The sequence below is a fragment of the Vanacampus margaritifer genome, chromosome 2 (genome assembly GCF_051991255.1).
Source record: "Vanacampus margaritifer isolate UIUO_Vmar chromosome 2, RoL_Vmar_1.0, whole genome shotgun sequence".
NCBI classification, from domain to species: Eukaryota; Metazoa; Chordata; class Actinopteri; order Syngnathiformes; family Syngnathidae; genus Vanacampus; species Vanacampus margaritifer.
Genome location: NC_135433.1, coordinates 54,205,655 through 54,227,883, shown reverse-complemented (window position 1 = coordinate 54,227,883; position 22,229 = coordinate 54,205,655). Strand labels below are relative to the sequence as shown.

The 22,229-nt window shown below is 38.7% G+C and overlaps 1 protein-coding gene across 4 annotated transcripts in view; it reads right to left on the bottom strand.

The window, feature by feature from the left end:
* Positions 1 to 88: 88 nt before the first annotated feature.
* Positions 89 to 22,229, bottom strand: part of ap2a1 (adaptor related protein complex 2 subunit alpha 1) — a 33,445-nt gene continuing 11,304 nt past the window's right edge. The window contains exons 7-23 of one of the 4 annotated variants that reach the window (XM_077556224.1): positions 21,937 to 22,196; positions 21,656 to 21,824; positions 21,351 to 21,488; positions 19,991 to 20,173; positions 19,515 to 19,612; positions 19,210 to 19,441; positions 18,000 to 18,188; positions 17,764 to 17,918; positions 14,647 to 14,709; positions 12,288 to 12,350; positions 10,428 to 10,510; positions 9,721 to 9,809; positions 9,299 to 9,423; positions 8,667 to 8,783; positions 6,863 to 6,932; positions 6,540 to 6,674; positions 89 to 2,500 (exon numbers count right to left, since the gene is read on the bottom strand). In XM_077556224.1, the coding sequence (XP_077412350.1) occupies positions 2,423 to 2,500; positions 6,540 to 6,674; positions 6,863 to 6,932; positions 8,667 to 8,783; positions 9,299 to 9,423; positions 9,721 to 9,809; positions 10,428 to 10,510; positions 12,288 to 12,350; positions 14,647 to 14,709; positions 17,764 to 17,918; positions 18,000 to 18,188; positions 19,210 to 19,441; positions 19,515 to 19,612; positions 19,991 to 20,173; positions 21,351 to 21,488; positions 21,656 to 21,824; positions 21,937 to 22,196 (2,247 nt within the window). In that variant the 3' untranslated portion in view covers positions 89 to 2,422. Of the gene's footprint in view, positions 2,501 to 6,539; positions 6,675 to 6,862; positions 6,933 to 8,666; positions 8,784 to 9,298; positions 9,424 to 9,720; positions 9,810 to 10,427; positions 10,511 to 12,287; positions 12,351 to 14,646; positions 14,710 to 17,763; positions 18,189 to 19,209; positions 19,442 to 19,514; positions 19,613 to 19,990; positions 20,174 to 21,350; positions 21,489 to 21,655; positions 21,825 to 21,936; positions 22,197 to 22,229 lie in introns of all 4 variants that reach the window. The other 3 variants (XM_077556226.1, XM_077556227.1, XM_077556225.1) reach the window with 3 other exon arrangements.

The window sequence follows — 22,229 nt, the reverse complement described above, 5'->3', positions numbered from 1 at the left end:
GCTGACCTATTGTTTCTTTGACATTCTGTTGCCTACGACTCAATGATGTCATGCTGTTTGAGTGAAACAGTGAACACAGGAAGCATCATTTCTGATATATGGCATAGTTTTACTTTCACATTTTTCATTACAGAGTAATCTTAATTCTAACACAGGTATTGGACTCTTTTTTTTTTAAACATCAATACATGAGGCTGCATTAGCTAGTGGATACTGCTTAAACACGCACACACAAACACACGCACGCACGCACGCACAGAATGACAAAAAATGACTAAGCTTTCCACCACAATGTTTTGTGATTGCTGTGCAGCCACAGATTGTAAAGTGACAATATCTCTGAAATGTTTTAAGGATTTCTTCTCATTACCTGCTTCCAGCCTCACATAAACAATAGTCCCCTGTAGTTATAATGGACAACTAGTATTCTTCCACATCACTGCTGCTGCTGTGTGCAAAGGAAGCCCAGGAAAGAATATAGAAATATTTGTCTGAATTCAGGATTTTTCTATTGAGAAGATTCTGGATGTACATTGGAGCTGTACATCAAGTCAAAATCAGTGTATTTGCATCATTTGGACTAATTTATCTGATGGGCAAAGACAAAGTTTGAACATATGATCCTTAGAAGCAAAGTGTTCAATTAAAAAAAAAAGTCTCAAAAAGACAATTATGCATCTCTTCGGAAACAATGTTTAGGTTGTACAGTAGGGAAGCTAATGTTTCATCTGGACATTCCTCCAGGCATGAGTTGAGTACGAGAAGTCCTAACTATTGAGGACCAAAACTGCCAAATTTAAAATAAATAAATAAATAAACAAACAAAGGTGTAAACAAAATTGGATGTAAAAAATATAATTAAAAAATTAAATACAAAAAATTTATATAAATGGAAATAAAAACGATATAGATATACATATACGTGTATATATATGTATATACATACGTGTATATATATGTATATACATACGTGTATATATATGTATATACATACGTGTATACATACGTATATACATACGTGTATACATACGTATATACATACGTATATACATACGTATATACATACATATATGTATATATATATATATACACATATATATACATATATATACATACACACATATATATATATATATATATACACATATACACATACATACATATACATATACATACACATACATACATATATATATACCTGAAAGTAAAAAAAACAAAACGAGATTCATAAAATTAAAATATAAAAATAAATGTCGAAATAAAAACAAAAATAAATAGACCGTTTTTATTTATTGATTTATATTTAATTCTATTTATATCTTTTTTTTGTATTATTTCAACATTTGTTTTTGGATTTATTTTTTTAATCTCCAATTTTATTTATTTATTGTATTACATTTTTTATTGTATTTTTTATGTTTTTTATTTTTACTTTTATTCATTTATTAAGTCATGTATTTATTTTAAATTTTGTCAGTTTTGGTCCTCCATAAAAACTGTTTCAATTCTGAAAATGTCGACCCTGTGTCAGTCACCTCACATCCCGTTTACTGCCATTCGTCTACACGGATAGCCTGGGCTCGATCATTGAAGCCAACTGCTAGATGGGAATGTCTATGAAAGCAATTAAGTAACACACTGTCGCATATTTACAGACACGTCAACAAACAAAACCATCAAGGTCATTGAAATGTCGGGCTACTCAAACAGCCCCAGGAGAGGAATCCGTTTCTTCCCAAAAGGGTGGGTGGGTGTCATGCTGGAGGGTCTCACAGAGGATCCCAAAAGCCTTAAGTGCAATTTGACTGGCCTATGATCAAGGGGAATGCTTAAAATCAGAGTGTTGGACCTTCAGGTCTCTCCCTTCATTTTTGGACCCGACGAGGAACCACTTGTGGATACGATGGGGGAATATGGGTCCATGTGTATGATCCCCCATTTGACTTCAAGGAATGATCTACCAATTGATTGATAATAAATCAACACACATGCACACACACACACACACTGTACATATAGCATCAGTAATACAGAGCAGCCAGAATAAAGCAGAATGGGACCACAGCACACTGTGGGATATACACACACGCGCTAACGCGCACGCGCTCGCGCGCAGTCCTGGCCGCACACACCAGCTACACAGGTAAACACCATAAAGAAAAAAACGATAATGTAGCATTATGTTAATAAACAAATTGAAGATGAACTTGAATTAGAATAATGACAATAATATGGTCACCACTGCTAACAGTGATTGCTTTTCCCTTATGTAGGTTACACTTTTTTTCTTTTTCTTTTTTTGTGTGTAATAAAGAACCTTTGTTGGTAGGAGGAAGAGAAGTGTGGCAGGAGAGGGGAGGGCGCGCTGATGGGGAAGGAGAGGGAGTACTGGTCTTGATAAAGTTCTGCAACTCCAGCTATTCTAGAACTGTTGGGCCAGCAACTCGCAGAGACGCCTTGACACAGAGTCCTTGCTGCAGCGCAGAGTCAGTCGGTACATCTGCGCACACACACACAAACATTATGTATTCAACTGAAATGCATGGTAAGAGAAGACCAATTAGGGATGTGCCCCAAAAAATTTGATTATCATAAGAATCGCGATTCTACGACGGCGTATTAGGGCCATGTATAAATATTTTATTTTTTAGAAGGTGGGAGCAATATTCCGAGAAAAAAACTTTATAAAGTGGCAAATTTGCGAGAAAAAAAATGTTAAATTTGCCATTTTATAAAGTGGTAATTTGCAAGAAAAAAAACTGGTACATTTCCGACTTTATAAAGTGGTAATTTGCAAGAGAAAAAAACGGGTAAATTTCCGAATTTCACAAGTGGCAAATTTGCGAAAAAAAAGACTTTATAAAAGAGTCATTAGCAACTATAAAGTGGAAAATTTGTGAGAAAAACATGGTAAATTTGCGACTTTATAAAGTGGCAAATTTGCGACTATAAAATGGTAATTTGGAAGAAAAAAACGGGTAAATTTGCGACTTTATAAAGTGGCAAATTTGCGACTATAAAATGGTAATTTGGAAGAAAAAAACGGGTAAATTTGCGACTTTATAAAGTGGCAAATTTGCGAGAAAAAAACTGGTAAACTTGCTACTATAAAGTGGCAAATTTGCTAGATAAAAAACGGTAAATTTCCGACTTTATAAAGTGGTAATTTGCAAGGAAAAAAACAGGTAAATTTGCAACTTTCTAAAGTGATAATTTGCGAGAAAAAAAGGTAAATTTGCGACATTATTAAGTGGTAATTTGCAAGAAATAAACGGGTAAATTTGACACTTTATAAAGTGGTAATTTGCAAGAAAAAAAACGGGTAAATTTGACACTTTATAAAGTGGTAATTTGCAAGAAAAAAAACGGGTCAATTTGCGATTTTCTAAAGTGGCAAATTTGCGAAAAAAAGGTAAATTTGCGACTTTATAAAAAAGTAATTTGCAACTATTAAGTGGAAAATTTGCGAGAAAAACATGGTAAATTTGCGACTTTATAAAGTGGAAATTTGCGACTATAAAATGTTAATTTACAGGGGAAAAAAACGGGTAAATTTGTGACTATATAAAGTGGTAATTTGCGAGAGAGAGAGAGAGAAACTGGTAAATTTGTGATTATAAAGTGGCAAATTTGCAAGAAAAAAACCTGAAACTTTTGAGTTAATTTGTTGAAATGTATATTTACTGGTACATTTGTATTTCCAGAATTATAATTTAAACAATACACTTTGGGTTGTTTTTGTTTGTACAAGTAGCTAAGTTGATGTGTCGAATCTGCTGTTCTCCGTCATTCACTTGCATTTACCTTAAGTATGCTTGCTTCTGATTGGTTAATGTTAGTCAGCTCATAGGAGATCAGGAAGTGTTGTCGCTTTAGCTGCCGTGTATGACTTGTAAAGTTTAAATTAAGAATGAATCCGTCTCTATCCTGCCTTTTCATTTTATAAACAGTGTCCCATTAACCACCAATGAATCCTCACAGACTATAGGTACGCTATGTGTATTTCTCGTAAGTTTCTGAGTTTTTTCTCTCGCAAATCTGCCACTTTATAAAGTCGCAGATTTGCATGTTTTTTTCTCTGACTATTGACCCCACCCTCTTAAAAATATAGATATATATTTATACATGGCCCGGGCGTACGATTCTCATTTATTACGTACGATTCAGAATCGATATAATATATAATTGAGCACTGTTCATGTTCTACACGATTTGGCCACTTAGGGGCAGTGTGGTTCCACATGTTCTGATACACTGTTAAGTTGTAGCAACATTAGAGAGTAGAAGGAAAAAGTCACCATCAAGTTACGCCAATAAAGTTGTTTTTTTGCAGTGTAGGAAGAGCATATGCCGGTGAGTAATGTTAACATGCTTCTCTGTATACATTCCTGAAGCGTTTTTGTATGAATAGCCGTATTTTGAGTGATAAAAGTGCCGCAAGTAGCACACTAAATAGCGTTAGCGAGTCAATGGCACTTTGCATTGTGCGTTAGCCTTGAGCTAGCTTTATTCGGGAAACAAGCTAAACAAAGTGTGTTAGTATTTAAGTGTGCACTGTGTGTAATTTTCTTCTTTTTGTGTGTTTAAATTTACAATTAACCTCTACTAGAGTGTAATAAATGGCTTGATACTGTTACAATTATATTTGTTTTAGTATGAGTTCATGTTGCTTGGGGGACTGATTAGAGTGAGGGAACACACTACAGGCAGTGAACCCCAGCCATACACTTAATCTTATATCAACCACATTTACTTCCCACTGCATAGTAACCACATCACTTATATACTCCCCCCCCAAAAAAAAAGGAAAACCTTGTACATAATCTTCATGTAATATTGCTGTTATTAAGATTAAAATACTGAATCATTGATCATTGACTGAAATTATTGCATTTTTAGGTCAATACAGAAAAGGAACATTCCAAACACACGCCACATATTAACTGATCAGAAAAAACAACATGTTGCTGCCTGAACTACACTGTTGTGATAGTGGTCTTAATCATTAAGTGGCACCCGGTGAATCTTTTCTGACTTTTAGAGAAGTTTTAAGTCCACACAAGGCTTGTAACAAGCGGGTTTGCATGGCAGTTTGCGTGTCAAAATTGGTAATTTATTCATATGTTCATAGGAGGACGCTTGGGGGGTAAAAACGCCAAAATATTATATTGGAAGTGCCTTTCGTTTAGATGGTGACGCCGTTTTGGGAGCTTGAATAGGCAAAAAATTTGAAACAACCCTCCATAGTGGATAAGTTGAATAAGCTCCTCCATTGCATTCCCATATGCAGACACGGCCCAAAACTCAAAACTCCACTAAGCTCAGATCTGCTCAAGTTGTGTACATGTTTACGTCACACAACATATGACAAAACAACAGGAGTCCTTCCAGCATCAATTTTTATTATTATTTTTTTTTACTAGTAGCCATCATTTTGGTTTTCGCGGAACATAGTGACGAGCAGATCAGACATCAGATTGTGGAATGGCTCGGCCTGGACCACCAGGGTTGTGAAAGCGGGCGGGGGCGGCGACAGGGAAGCGCCAGCTGCAGTGACGCAAAAGGACTGCTGCGCCGCACCGCACCCTCGGCCTGGACTTTGATGGGTTTGTAGTATTAGCAGCCTCCACGAGTACTCGTCCATCCCCACTTATTTCAGTTGTTTATTGGTCTTCAATAGCGCATCATAAAACAGGTGTGAAAATGAATTTCTAAGGAGGAAAGGGGATGCCTCCCTTGAGACCACCTCGCTGTTTCCCTGTGGTTTGGTTTAAATTACCTTAATGTGGAGAGGTATAAAAATCCAGAGGTAGGCATTCTGTCATATTTTGTTGACGAATGACGCGAAACTTCTACAAATTGACGAACTTAGCATTGACGGAAGATGCAATCCGTCAATCTGTCCAATTTGGTGATTGGAGATTGACAAATGACATCACATTGCCCACTTCGAATGACAAACATTAACAGACGCTCATTTTGCTGTGCAATCGACAAATGACGGATTGACGGTTCGGCTTGAAATATTGACGGTTCGGCTTGAAATATTGACGGATTGACGATGACGGAAGTGCGTCCCGACTATCGATGATTGCCGAATGACGGACGCTCAAAATTCATTGCCCTCTGTAAAATTCAATGCTTGAGACCTCTGCTTTGCCAGTTCATCGATATGCCATCATGTCACCACGTTGACTGTCTGACCTATTTTAAGTCTTTTGTCTAAAAATATTTATTTCAGGTTTTCGTTTTATCAGAAAGGTATTTTACTTCAAAACAGTACTTAGTGGTAATTATTGCAAAAATAGAATAATCGTCTGTGGTAAACAATAATAAATGTGGGATTAAATTACTGCACGTAATATTTTTTTCCGCAATCCTTTTTTTTCTTTTTTAAGTGGCTTGCATTTTTTCTTTAAATATGAAATCTTAAACCCTTGGAAAAATTTTAGGTTAACCAATTTAAGTAAGTTCAACTGTTGAAAACATGTAATTTGGAGATGATTAACTGATGTTTTATACACAACTGTAGGTTGTACCTGTGCCTGGGCATTGGGCTCCAGTCTTAACAGGCAGCCAACCTGCTGACCCTTGGTCTGGATCACTCCAGCAGACACGTAGTTCTCCGGGTTTGGATCGACATTGTCCAGCAGGGCCGCTCCTAATCCCAGCAGCTACAAGAAAGCAACAACAACAACAACAACAACAAAGTCAGTGCTATCATATCAAGAGTCATGGTTAAAGTAGCGCGGTGAAGTTTTGACTAACATTGTTTAAAAAAAAAAACACGAATGAAGGAGATACACACAGTATGAAGACAAAACAACTATCGAGAGGAGGTATAAAGAGAATATTGACGTACCTTAGCCTTGAGAACTTCTGTGTCCATGCTGTGGTTGGCCTTGAAAATCTTTTGTGCTTCTTGCTGAGGCCTGATGACAGTACATACAAAAGCTTTACTAGTTAACCTAAAGAAAGTAACAAAATACTTACTGGCCACAAACTGCTTTTGTTTTCCTTTATCAATCCAAAAACCAGCATCCAAATCTTTCTCCATAGAACATGAGAATTATCAACGGAGCAAAAAAAACAGAATTGAGCATTCGAACAAAGACAAAACAAAAACAAAAAGTGAGGTCTAATCAGACAATAAATTCTTCAAATGATCAAATACCAACAAGTAGGGATGCACCGAGATAATTTTTTTTTTGGCCAAAACCGAAAATGAGAAATGCTTGGCCAAAAACTGAAACGCACAGAGAAAAAAAAGGCAATATTTTTATTATCATTGCATTTATTATAATTAATTAAAATTATAATATTATTATAAAATATTTAGGCCTATTTAGCATTGGCATTTTAACAAAGCACAATATAAATTGAAATGCATCCACACCACAGACATCAGAGACATGTTGGCGATAACACGGGGTGAGCAACTGAGCATTTTCTGGCGGAGCAATTGCACTTTATAGTCAATGTACAGTACTTCGCACCGGCTGGCACAAATGGGTGCTGTGCGGTGCGGATGACGCATTGGTAGGCTATTTGGAGCGGGACACGGTGCGCCGCACTTAAAATCGGCACATTCACATATTCACCAACGTTTAAAAAAATAAATATATTTCTTCGCACCAAGCAATTGGCTTTGTGAACGGACTGCAAAGTCACACACAGCGTACAGATCTGTAGTTACCCGGAAATAGCAGTAAGTGTTTACTTGGTTAAAACCGTTGATAGCAATAGTGCTAACATTTGCTCAAGTATTTAGTACAGCCACCAGAATGCAAGTGAAAAAGTAGAAAGTGCTCAAGGGGGGTCTCAAAGGAAAAAAAGGAAGGCGCTGTAGGAGAAAGAGGGGCTCACTTGTAGTGCAGTACTCGGCAGCGCTCGCTTTTTTGACATAGTTTACCAAGCGACCCTCTCCTTCTCCACTGTACACAATGAAGCTGCCGGTACTCACAAACGGCAGCGAGCAGCAAGGCGGACACTCACTCCCGTGTTTGGTGTTTAATTCAAATAGACACTTTCAGCATTTTTTTTTTTTTGCTTGCGTCACCACAACGTCCTCTTTCGGCCATATTCTTTCGGCTTGAATTTTATTTTCGGTGGCCGAATATTTGGTGCATCACTAACAACAAGGCGTGATTTGTCTTAACCCTCCTTAATGTCCTTCCAAACATGTTCAGTTTCCTTCCAAAAAAAGAAAAAACAATGTTCGACATTTAGTAAACCTACATCTTTGAATAAACTGTTTTGCCATTATTATTAGAGTATTGCACATCATTTCCCTTTTTCTGTTTTGCATTTTCATCCCAAATTTAATATCCTTAAATTCCAGTGCGGGTGAATCATGGTCCTTCTCCGAAATCCAGCACTGAAATAAAAAATAAATGTTCCAAAGTCTCTTTACCAGAGTTAGAAAAAACACAGCAAATTTGCTCAACTCAATTAAACTTCGGTCTCATAAAATCCTTAAAGCCATCACCTTAAAAAAATGATTTCTTTAGCTTTTGGTTAACAAAACACGTCCAAAAATGGACATATCTCTTTGTAACCAGGAATTAAGTACAGATTTTCTTTTTCCCCAAGACTGCGAGGACATTCACTTTTCTGGTTTTATAGTCTTTTGTTATGATCACACCTAATACTGGGCCCAAACTTACTGGCTAAGTTGTTTCCAACGCTGGAAGAAATCATTTGAGGACATTTCAGTCGGCTGGAAGAATTTGTTGATAGTGACAGGCAGCTTGAGGGTCAAGTTTTGCAGAGCTCCTCCGTATCTGTGACACACAATTAAATGCATTGACGTCTAACGCAAAATACCATTTTCTTCCAAAAAGTTGACCTGAAAAACCGATGTAGCACAATGTCAATTCTTCACTGATTCAAGACCACAATTGTGCTTGATTGTTAATTTTGCAGAAAGGAATGTTTTTAAGCAGTAAAATGTATTTTGACTAATACTGTTCCAAGAAAATGCCAATACATTGGTATGACTGTACTTCCTCCTCTTTTTTTTTTTTTAAAATCAATTGCAGTTTAATTGTGATAGGACTCTCAGCCAGCATATTGGGTAGATTTGTTTTTTACAGTAATTGTGTGGTATTATCGTCATGCATGTGCATTTATCTGTTTACAATATAAAAAATATCCATGGTAAACATTTTGAAGAAGGATCAAACTGCAGTTCAATTATTCATGGAAAGTACTGTGTTCGCACATGGAGATACCATCGTAGTTTTCTGATATGGGTTACGTTAATCAAGTTATTTGGAATTCTTATTCTAGAGCTTACCTGAACTTGATGTTAAGTAGTGGAGCGTCGGAAAAGTCGGTCAGACACTCGATGTTGAGGACCTGCTGGATCTGAGCACCTCCCTCTACCAGTGGTTCCACTGGTTTGGTTTGAACGTTAAGCTGTGACTTGCTGTCAAGGAACATTAAACAGATGCTACACAGGTCCAAATACATCTAACTGGAAACTAGACTAGATTTTCATCTGTAATGAAGATTTTTTTATTTAAAAGAAAATTTAGTAAAAAAAAAAAAAAAAAGATAAAATGTTCGTCATAACACAACATGGTGCTGGCAATAGTTAATAGTTAGTTATACTCAATCAAGACGTATTGGTCAGCGATGGCAAAATATCATGCTTTGTCCAAATGCATCTCGTCTTAAGCTTTTGTACTCGACAGCCAAGGGGAATGAATGGATATGAGACTGGAGCTCTCCAGGACAGCTGACTGTGGTGGTGAAGCTGGCAAATTGCACTGACGTCTTATTCCCATAGAACAAGTACATTCTCCCTATGAGAAAGACATACATTATTAATACACAGCAGGCCAAGTCAAGAAATAAAAAAATATGAAAATAATCTTACACATTAATAAAATAATACCACATCAAGCCATTAACATTGAGTGTTATAGCAACACTCCATTACAATTAAGTTACACTAGCAGCGTAGCAGCCATGGCTAACGTCGACTTGTTTACAGTGCAGCTATTGTTTTGAAGCTGTTTTTTAAGTCATAAAACTGACCACAAAATGTGTTAATTGAAAACATAGAGGGAGATAAATAATCCAGAAGCACATCCATATAACAGGAATAGGCAAGTTCGGTCCTAGAGAGCCGCAGTCCTGCATGTTTTCGGCGTCTCCTACCTACAACCCAGGTGTTTCAAATCATCAGCTCATAATTACGTTCTGCAGGAGCCTCTCAGCTGTGTTCGAAGAGAGAGAGACATCAAAAACATGCAGGACTGCGGCTCTCTAGGACCGAACTTGCCTACCCCTGGTACATACCTAAAGGCAGAGATGGGTGTAAATTGCATGCAACTGATAGCCTAAAGGATTTCTACGCTGAAGAAAGCCAGACAGAACTTTGGCTATGACGAATCAATTGAAGCAGCTCCATTACTCACCAAGGTTTTGACGATATTCTGACTTGATGCCAATCTGTAAGAGCTGATTTTCAAACAAAACACCATTGTTCTTGCACACAAACCTGTTGAATGAAAACAACTATAGGTGACTTTATAATGATCCAGACAGACACTAGAAAATACATGGGCAGTGTTATCCAGAACCTCAAAAAATAGAAACAAGCACCACACCAAAACAATAACACACCATGAAAGTTGGGCAACTTCAATGTAGAAGTGAAAATAATGGTCCTGCAACCAGATGCAGGCAATGAGACACTTTTGCGTCTGGTTCAGGTAATCATGCTTTATGGATTTGTGGGCTATATTGGTGCTTGCTCTAACCTTTAGAACAACCGCATCTATGCATAAAGAAGGGGAAATAATTCTGGACTGTTGAAGGTTGAAAACATTACCACCATCCAGGTTACTGTGTTGAGTCTTGGTGGTCTGATGGGTCAATGTAGAGTCAATTATTTTCCAAGTGTGACAAACCCCACAACTAAAGGTAGTAGCAACTTGGTAAACTAAAAGCTATTTCAAGTATTGTGGAACCTCAGAGGTTGAACATATTCTGTTTAGGGAAGGTGGTCAACCTCAAATTTGAGTTTTAATTAAAAGTTTTCTCAACACGCTTTAATCTATTGTTACTGTCAGGGGTCAAAGTGTTGCAGCATAAAAAGTCTATTGAGCAGTTGAGTACTATTTTTCCATTTCAGTGGACCCCCACATCTTCGCAGTTTGGTACTCGTGGATTCCTCCACCCTAATGCAATTCTAATTGCTGTCAATTATATACAGATTTTTGCTATTTGTGGTCCCGGTCATATCGCCTGTAGTGCATAGATAGGAAAAAAAGGGAATATATAACTACACAATAAAAACAATTCTTAGCAGAGGTGGCAAATCCAGGTCTAGAGAGTAAAAAACCCAACCACAGTTTGGCTTTAGCCCCTAGTGCTAGCTAGCTAGCTTCCTAGCAGGTAAATGAGCATCATGGAAGCTAGCTAACTAGCACCTTAGGCTAAAGCAAAACTGTAGAAGGGTTACTTTCTGAACCTGGATTTGACACCTCAAATTATAAATAGCAATATTAGGATGGAGAAGAAAAATACCAAGGTGACTGCAGGCTTTTAAACACAAAATAATATACATTTATGTAAGTAAGTAAAACAAAATTAAGTGTTGCATTGTAAAATTTGGTTTAAAAAAATTCTGTACTCGTGGTTTACTCTGACAACGCATGATGAGCTCAGGCAGAGTGATTTATACCAACCAGCGGGAAAAGTTTCCCTGTTATTTTGCACTTCCAAATATGGACTTACACAGAGATTCCATTGTCCTTGAGCAGTGCCCTGCAGCCAACGCCAAGAAAACTAAGGGCAGTGTGAAAAGTCATTTATTCTGTGTGTCTGGGAGATAAAAGCCTTTTCACAATGCAGCCACCATAGCAACGAATGCCGTCATAAACCGACGTCCACATGTCTTTGTCGCTAGGCTATTGCTACCCTGAAATATAGCCCATTTCGCTTTCACGATTTATCCCACTTCATTACTGGGACCCTTCTGTGTAAATATATATATATATATATATATATATATATATATATATATATATATATATATATATATATATATTATATGTAAAAATATTCAGTTAACTATTTGATGCTTATTTAACCAAAGCCTCAAGACTTTTTTGAAGTGTTGACAGTTCAACTTCTGAGTTTTGTGCTGTTAGGTGTAGGCTACTAGGCTAAACCGTATGACTGATGAAGATCCACTATATGCTTCCTGTGGAAATCATGCAAAGAGTGGGCAAACACAAAACACCAAATCTTTAAACAGAGAAAGAGCTTACTTGTTAAGGAGTTCATCAGCCTCAGACAGAGGGGGAGCAGGATCCTCAGAGGGAGGAGCAGAGCTGAAAGACCACAAGATAGCGCAAGGATGTAGAAAGCCCACAGAAGAAAAGAGAACAGAGGTGTGTTGAGAAAAGTAATAGGCATCCAATCAACACATGCGCACAGGCAATGTGATGAAGATTTGTTACGAACAAAAAGGAGAAAGGGGATCAAATACAGAGATTGTTAGTAACAACGTCCAAAGGCAGTTTGTAAAAAAACAAAAACAAAATACAAACACCAGCAGAATAGTATGTATTTGGACACTTTCTGTTGTTTTGGTTGAATGTTTATAATAAATGAATATGACACACTGCACTGTACTGTAATTCAATTTAAGCTTAGACTGACTAGGTCATACCCTAAAACGATGTACACAATATTATACAATACAGGACATAATCCAAATCCAAAAGAAGAGAAAATGAAGCACTTTCCAAATACATTTCAACTGCACTCTACCACAGGCACAGCTCACATGATTCAAGCAGTATAGTACATAGGCTACAGATATGCAAGTAGCTTGATGCCATGAACTTGGTTTGGTATGCGAAACATGTTTACATCTGGGAGTGTCTATTTTTGTGTGTGTGGTTCGGAAAATGAATGTGTGTAACGTTATTGCTGGGTTGTAGAGTAAAGTACAGATGTTTGATACCACTTTTTTTTCCAGACCGATGACAATACAAGTAAACTCTTCAGTAGTCACGGATACAAAGTACCGATATCACTTGTACTTTCGAGATATAAACAAAAAACAATAACAGATTATTTTACAGCTATATGATTCTTATATTACAATACAGCTTATCCTTAATATTGCGTGAAATTAACGGCAATTTTCTAATCTTCTTATTTCTAATTCCTATCGTAAAATGGCCACAAAAGGGCAGGTGATACTGGTATCAGACACCGTCGTGAATACCAATATCCGATACCTTAAAATAAGTCTGGTATTGGCACAGATACGTGGTATCGGTAGTTGCCCAACCCTAGTGTAAAGTGTTCAACAACATAAGGTTTATGCCAGTTGCCCTAAATTAACAGCCTTGACAATTATTATCACAAATTTTTGATGTGCATTTAATGTATGTAGTTTTGGAACTGAAATGACATTTTAAATGCTAAAATATAATAATTGCAGTTATATGTGAATTTTCAAATGAATGTTTAACAAAACAACTAGGAAAGCATATTATTTCATGAATAATTCTACCATTATTAAAGGAAAAGTCAACCTTAAACATTCTTGACAATAATATGTTATATGTGACTTCACTAGTCAAAACATGACATTCTGATTAATATTACATTTAAGGAATATGAGTTATGCATCAAAATCCAGACGTTTTTATCCATCTCAGGGAGCGGCCATTTTGCCACTTGCTGTCGACTGAAGATGATATCAATGTTGCTCAGGGTTCAGGCAATGACCAATCACCTGTTTTCTGAAGCTGAGCTGTGATTGGTTGTTACTTGAGACCTGAGCAACTGTGATGTCATCTTCAGTCGACAGCAAGTAGCAAAATATTCGCCTTCTCATAATGATAAGAACGACTGGATTTTGATGCTGAACTCATATTTCACTAACACAATATTAATCAGAAAACCATATTTAGACTAGTGGGGCTGCATTGAACATATTATTGTCAAGAATTATTCCTTTTTTTGGGGCGTGGGGGTGACTTGCCCTTTAATTGACTAAAAAAATAATTCTATAGTCATTTACTTGCATTCCTGGTTGAATATATTAGGCCTGCTTAATTTCTGATTTCCCAGAAAAGCAGTGTGCCAGCTCAAGATTAGGTATAAAAAGGTGAATTCAATCTGAATTCCCCATTACCTGTTGAAAATGATAGAACTCACTGACATTGACAAGGTCCGCATTATAACCCCTCCACAAGTCAAATGGTCTCTGAGACAAATGTGTTGGTTTTAAACATTTGTTAGGCTCTGTATGTGCTCCAGATCAAATTACTAAATTGTGTTTCCTTAACGCATTTTCTTTGACACTGCACTACATAAAATGTTCATACTGCCGTCTCTTTTCAATAACCTGTAATATGTATATATGACAAAGAACAATAAGCAAATGGCCAACATAAAAACGCTCAACAAACTGCCATAGGGCTATCTAAAATTATATTTAGACAAATTCCCGTTTTTTGACGCCAATCGAATTTGAATGGTTCAGCAAGCTACCCATTCACAGTAGCAATACGACACTATACTACTGTATGAATGCCATTATGACTGCATGACTGTGTCATAATTGTGGTTTTCTAGCTAAGTCTGTAGTTTACTACAGGCCCTTACTCCAAGTCACCAGAACCCTCCACCAATAAGGAGTCAGAGGTCTCGGTGGGCTGTTCCAGATCTCTGTCAACGCACAATCACGGTATAGGACAGAGACACATTCAAACCAAACACACAGACACACACACACACACACACACACACAGGAAAATGGAGAGAAGGAAAAGAGAGAAAAAGACGAAAGACAAGTCACATACACAGTAAGTTAAAAAAGGATAGACAAGTAAAGAGAACCTGCCAACCAGGGAGAAGAATAGACATGAACTCTCACTAACACTTTGGCCGTACACAAGCCAATTCAGTTTGCACTTTAATAAGATTAACTTAGGAAAGTCAAAGTGTTTTTACACTGTCACCTCATTTGCTGATGACATGCATCAGGACTAACTGGTTGGTACCTTGCTCAAGAGTAGTCTGACAGGGCAGTGTGGAAACTGGGACTTAAACCCATAACCCTTTGGTTGATAGACAGTCTACCACCTAAAACAAACCCAGCCGCTTTACATGTAGTTCACTGTTATTATCTGCACTGATAGAATGTTAATACCTATTGTTGAACTTGTATAGCAAATACAAAGAGCAAAAGTGAAAAAGTGCCACCTAATCTGAAATATTACTGAAAAAAAATTACAGATGGCCACACTCTTATGTGAAAACGTGCCGTCACTCACTGACTAAATACCTAAAAAATATATATAGAGGGTCCCCAGATCATGCGTCCATGATGAACAGTCACCCATATGTCCCTGCTTTCTCTGCTCCTCAGGTGGAAATGCTCGGCGCTAAGATATCTTGCCTGCACCAGCTAGCTATGAGCTGCGACTGGATGGCAATTGTGGCTAAACACTGTCTTTCCTTGTGCAGAGCTGCTCCTCAAAGTGACTAATCCTCACTTTCATGGTGCTGAATAACCTCCACCTAGAACAGGTATTATCATCACTACATGAGTACAAGGAGCTAAGCATGTGACAAACCGAAGAATAATGGATGCTATGCTATTATGAAACACAAGAGTAAGTGATGTGGCCTCCGCCTCGCCACTATGCCCCCCCCCCCTTTTTTTTTAATGCACCACATACTTTCACCAACACATCTCTTGGGAAGCAGGTGGATCAGAGCGGGGGGATATACTTTCCCTCTGCTCCATCTCACCTGCGGGAGTGGGGGCTGTGGGCCAGTGGGGTGCCTGGCGGGCCTGCCGTGCCCCGTTCTGCTGCGTTGGGCCGAGGGTGCGGGTTGTGTTGGGGAGAGGGGCGCGCTGGGCTCCTGGGTTTGCTCTCCGGCCGGTGGCCCCCGCGGGGCCCGGGGGTTGTGCCCTGGCACTGCGGAGGCCTGGGGAGCCCTGGGGGGTGGTGCTTGCCCTGTCCTGGCTGGGGTCGACGGCTCCCCTCTTTGGTGGAGATTTTTCATGCATGCCAGATCCACCACACCAGCATCTACCGAAATTCAAACACAATCTGCTTCTTCCTCTGGTCGCTGAATCGGTGGAGGCTGATGTCTGTGGATCTCACGCTGCTTCATTTATCCTTCCTTCCTTTCTTTAGTCTTTCCTTTGGTCTCTTGAGGTCTCTCTAATTTGTTGGAATTTATATGCTTCTGGGGTTGGTGAATGATTCTGGTTTGTAACCCTGTGGATAGTAGGTGGTGTCTGGTCGGTGCTGAATTTGACTTTTCTCTCTTTTCTTTGATCACTTGTCGGATCTCCTGACAACTTCACGACTATCGGGATTCTGAAGTATTCGGTTTAAGTGAAGGGTATGGGATTTTTAATAGGTTTTAGGTGAATTAATGAGCACAAACTCACACGCACGCACATTTGCACACCCGCATCCAAACATTCTTACGCACACAAAAAAGAGAGAGAGAGAGAGAGCGCAATGATGATGACATGTTGAATCGGTAAGATTACTGAATGAACAATACAAGAGAAAATAAAAGAGAAAAAATAAATTAAATTAAATTAAAGTTTAAAAAAATTAATAAAAAAGGGTAAGTGATGGGGTACAGTAGAATTTTAACAGATGTCTCTCTGAAAAGAACCACTTTACTGCTTAAAGTAACCAACAATCAATAGCAAGTTAGTTGTCTATCTATCCTTCCTTCCTTTCCTCGGTCTTTCCTTTGGTCTCTTGAGGTCTCCCTAATTTGTTGGAATTTAGATGTTTACGGGGTTGGTGAAAGATTCTGGTTGGTAACCCGGTGGGTAGTAGGTGATGTCTGGTCGGTGCTGGATTTCCCTTTCCTTTCCTTTCCTTTCCTTTCTTTGATCCTTCCTCGGGTCTCTTGACAACCTCACGACTCTAGCTGGATTCTGAAGTATTCGGTTAAGGTGAACGGCATCAGTTTTTGTTGTTGTATTATATGTTTTAATCATTTTAGCTTTGGCAAACTAATTAAAGAGTATTTAGTCTATATCGTTAGATATCGTTACCGACAGAGGATTAAATTAATACCCCTACGAATTTGTAGGCCATATCGCCCAGTCCTAATAGATTGCTTTAGAATTTGGTTGGAATGAAAAGAGAATAACAGCTTTAAAAATTCAAAAAACTTTCCTCCATGTTGGCAGGTCCGTAAGACAAATATAAAGAGAGTACAACAACGTGTCAACCAGCAGACAAGCACAACATGTTGAAAAGTAGTCTCAATGTACAGACAACATACAACGAAAACAACACCAATGACATTAAAAGTTTTTTTTTCCTTCAAAGCCCAATATGTGAGACACAATTTTGAAGTGCCTCTTAAAAACCTTCAGAAACAAGGCTGCAATTTCTTCATATAGTTTACATCCAAAACACCTTAAATCCAAGATATTGATGTAATCTCAGTGCAACTAGAATTATTATGCTGAATAACACTTCTTGTTGACTGATAAAAGGAGATATTTTTCAGCTTTTCAAATGCTATTTGTGTTAACTTGGGACTCCCTTCCACAACCTTGCTACTTATGTCAACACACAGAAAGGAGGTTGCAGACTAGACAGACAATTAATGTCTTCAATTGGCTAAACAACAGCACAGGCTGACATTTGCTCTACAACGTGATTACAAAAGAAAACTGTACTTTAACAGGCACAAAGGGTTTTCACGTCTGCTCATTCGGATGACCTTCACCTTAGAAAGCCGTCGTCATTAACTGCAGCAGAAGATGCAGCGGGCCCCGCTTCAGAGAACACATCCACCAACAGGCTGCCGGCACTGGTTGGAGCGGTGCCAACAGGAGGTCCAGCTCGGATTCCAAGAAGGTCTGCTGATGGTGATGGGGTGGACTGGCAGAAAAAAGACATTTGCATGAGAGCCAAAACGATCAAACTAGTTAACAACTGCTTACCAGTAGACAGTTGACTTACGGCATTGGAAGCAGCCATTGCTGATGTGTCTGGTCCCCGTTCGCCACCTCCGTTCAGCTCCCCGCCCTCGCGTTTGCTGTCCTCCAGGTCTGTCACAGACACTGCACCAGGCCCCTTTTTCTTCTTCAGTTTAGCCAAAATGGAAGACTCCCTCTCAGGGAAAGGAGGCATCTCCTCCAGAACTGTGGCCTATCCGGACAACAAACACAAAATAACTACTTTGGGAATGCAAAAAGAATTTGTAACAGTACTCATTGGTATACTGTATAAGATTCACCCCAAATATTTCAAAGCTCTGGGTGTTATGGGATGGTTGACATCACTTCAAAACTGCGTGGAAGTTTGGGACAGTACCTCTTCATTGAGAAACTGGGGTGGTGGCAGTTGCAGGGGAGTAACAGTCTTCAGCCTTCGTGGGAAATTATTTTTTTCAAGTTTGTTGTGGTAGTTTTGAGACAGGGAGGGGCTTTACGTTCCTACCCTCAAACACGGTCATAGATTTTCAGGTGGTGGACCAAAAGATTAAAGTTGCAGATACACAACAAAATATGTGGAATATTAAAGATGTGTACATTAGCAATGTGAAGCATAAATGTGCAACTGCTAATAATGCCAGGCATTGAGCATAAAACATTCAAGATGTTTAGCACCATTTTGAAACATTTTCTTAACTCATTTAAACCCAGCAACGTATAAAGACCTTTTTTAATACTTCGTCCTTCACTTTTTTTTTTATGTTAGAGCAAACAGAAGGCTTTAATGCAGCTTCTGCCCTGAAGAGGTCGCTTAAAGCAATGTTAGTTATTACAATTAAAAAAACGGCCAGCAGGTGGCAGCAGAGTATAAGAGATTAGCCAGAGGAATGTTGCAACAAGCTCTTTTTGACACTGTTTTCAACAGGTTTGTGAAACTGATGATGAAATTTAGCTCTATTCTAATGCTAATTGCTGCAAATCTGAAACAGATACAAATATACTTTTCTTATCCTGATGAAAGAAGAGACTGTAATCTTTCTTTTGGTAGGTTCCATGTTTTATAGCAATAGAACAATATTCTGTGGGCCTAGCAAAATCTGTCAAAATCCAGTAAAACAGACGGGAGCGAAGGGGGTTGCTTAAGTGAAAATGTCTGGGAGTGAATGAGTTAATGAAGTTTGAAAGTTGTTACACATGAATACAGTACAACCAAATAAAAAAAAATAGTGAATTACCAAGACATCTGTGCTGGCAATAGAAGAGAGCTTCAAATACTCCACAGCACGCTGCTGCAGCTCTACATCAGAGTTGCGAATCTGGCTGTCGCAACGAAGAACCTCCTGAATGGTGGCCTTGGTCTCCGGGAACAAGTTGATAAACTTGATATAGGCCGACAAGAGCAGGGCACGAGTCGGCACAGAGCATAGGTGGAACTTGGAGTGGAGAAGGTTGAACTGGACCAAGGGGCTAGAGGACAGAACACAACAAGTTACTTTTTATGTTGTCAACTGAATATTCTGTTACCTAAAACGACACGTACCTAGAACGGGGGTCACCAGCAATGAGGTTACCAAACTCTCCAAGAATGTAGCCTCCAACTTTCACCATATTCTCATGACAGGCAGGGGCTTGCAAGGCCTGGAAGAAAATAAAACTGAACTTTCTGTCGGTATGATTTTATTTGAAGGTAATTCAAAATTATTTTTTAAATCCAGCTGTATGATCTGTGTGAGCTCTCTCTTTGTAAATATCCCATGTTATAATGAGGCGACTTGCAGCTAATAAAGCGAAGTGGCCAATGCCTGTACCGTATATACATGTTTGTTTTTATGGCTAAATGTAGCTGTTGCGGCTTCTATCAGGTGTGCTTTTTGCTTTTGTAGTCTTTAGCAGTTGGGGCATGAAATCGATGAAAAAAAAAAACAACATAAGGAGCACCACCAATGTCAGTACAAACTAATTGAATAGATTTTTGTATGCTTCAATCTTCACAAATGTTGATCCAATTAGTGGTACCTCAAAGACGGTCTTGGCAGCGTAGCCTTGCACATCATCCCGGTTGATGACAATCTGGATGACACGGTACCATACCTCTTCACTGACATAATCGCCAGCTATGCGAATGAGGTTGAGAATGGTATCAACGTACCAGGAGTAATCCACAGCATACTTCTCGGCCAGGATCGCTACTTTGAGCACCTGAGAGACAACACACAACTCAGTCATTTCAGAATGAATCCAATTTTGAATCAAATTAGATTTTGTTTTAGACATGCAAAAATTGGATGAGCCAATCGGTGTATTAGAAACTAGGGCTCGGCCGATATGCAATTTTTAGCCCTATGCCAATACTGATACTGTACTTGGCAGAAAAAAATTGCCGATTAATCTGCCAATTATTTATATATAATGCATAAAATGACCCCCCCTCCCCAATTCCTTTTCAATAGGTGTCACTTTCGCACAAACTTTCGCTATTAAGATTCTCTGCTTTGAATGACAAGTCCATAGTATGAACTTATCAACAAATTTCATGAAAAGAAAGTCTTTGAATCCTTGAAATATCAACTTTAAATGGAAATTGAAAGGACAATGACAAAATAAAACGATAAGAAGGTGAAATAAGAATAGAATAAACTAAAATAATAGCAACTGAAAAAACTAAGAACAAATACTGACTGTTCCTGTGCGTTTTGGCCTCTTGTGGGCAGTGTGGTGCCGTGCATCCATGGCGTACACACTTCAAGTGAGTACATAAGAAAGTTGTGAATGAATTTATTTTAAAAACTCGTTTTTCCACACATTGAGAAGAATTTGTACCTTTGCGTAGTGTTATCTCAACTGTGGGCATGTGTTCCCACACCATTTGTGTGTGAAGATTCGTTATTTGAAGGAAAAACACTCCCGAAGTTGATGCTAACTTAGCATTTGAATGGGATCCTGCCACCGCTTTTAGCATTAGCGCTAGGCTAGCGATGTTTTAAAAATGAAGCATGTTTTGTGTTTAAAACTAAACACACGACAATAAGAATAAGACCCACTGTATACTTACAGTTAACTCCAACTGGGATGTCATTAAACAGCTTAAAGGACGCTCAGGGGACAACAGAATAACCAGAATAACATACGTTTCACACTTGCTAGTGCTACACAAGCAAAATGGTGCATTTAGGGTACTTTCACAGCGTCTGAAACTTTCATTGGGCCCTATTAGAAACTACTGAATCGTTGTCTAGGATGAATGGACTTACATATGTGTCTGGTACTTTTCCCCCAAAAAAGTAGCAACATAAACACATCACCAAATGAAATGTACCCAGTATGCAAATACAAAAAAAAAAAAGGACTTTATTCTTATTTTGTCCATTTCACATACCATCTCCTCTCTGATGGAGTAGTCAGCCGTCTCAAGGTAGCTGAGCATCTCAGCTACAATCTGCTTGGCATTGCTGCGATCACACATGGCGTACAGCAGATCTGCTGCCCTTTGTCGAACACTAACGTCCCGCTCAGTCTGCAAAAAGACCAATAATTGGTGACAAAATTAAAGATGGGTTGAGTAAGCTTGATCAAGTTTGAATGGACTTCCCAATATTTCTGACAGTTAGTGTTATTTTTAAAACTAGTTGAAAACTGAAAAGGGTGTAAACTTTTACACTGATTAAGTGTCTGATCAATCACCTTGAGCGCGTTTATGACCGTCTCAATGTGCGTCTTGACTGCTTCATGAGAAAACTCTGAGCTGGCCAGCGTACACATGCTTTCCAGAGCCAAGTAACGCAGGTTAGTCTCTCGGTGCTGCAAGAACTGACCCAGTTGGTTACAGGCTCGCACAAGCAGGTTTGGCTCACTGTGGAACACAACATATGCCAAGAAATAGTTCAGCAACTTAATTGAAAAATTTAAACTGCAATCCCTGATTTTCACCCCGATAACGTCAAGTGTCGGCTCTAACTGCTCACCTGTCATAGTGGATGATAAGGGAGATAGCCTCAAAGAGGATCGCATTCTTGGCATTGGAGTGCTGCACTTTCTTTGACTTCGGTGGCTCCTGTGCCTTGTTGAGAATGGTTTCCAAGCACTCCACAAGACGGCCCTTCACGGCACCATCTTCAGGTGGAGGATAGCATTGCAGCAGGCGCAGCAGTTTACAAGACAGCCACGGTGCTGGGACAAAGTAGTAGGTGTAATCTTGCAGGTCGGTGGATGCTGATGAGACAATCTAAAGAAGCGCAAGACAAAACGTCAAGACACT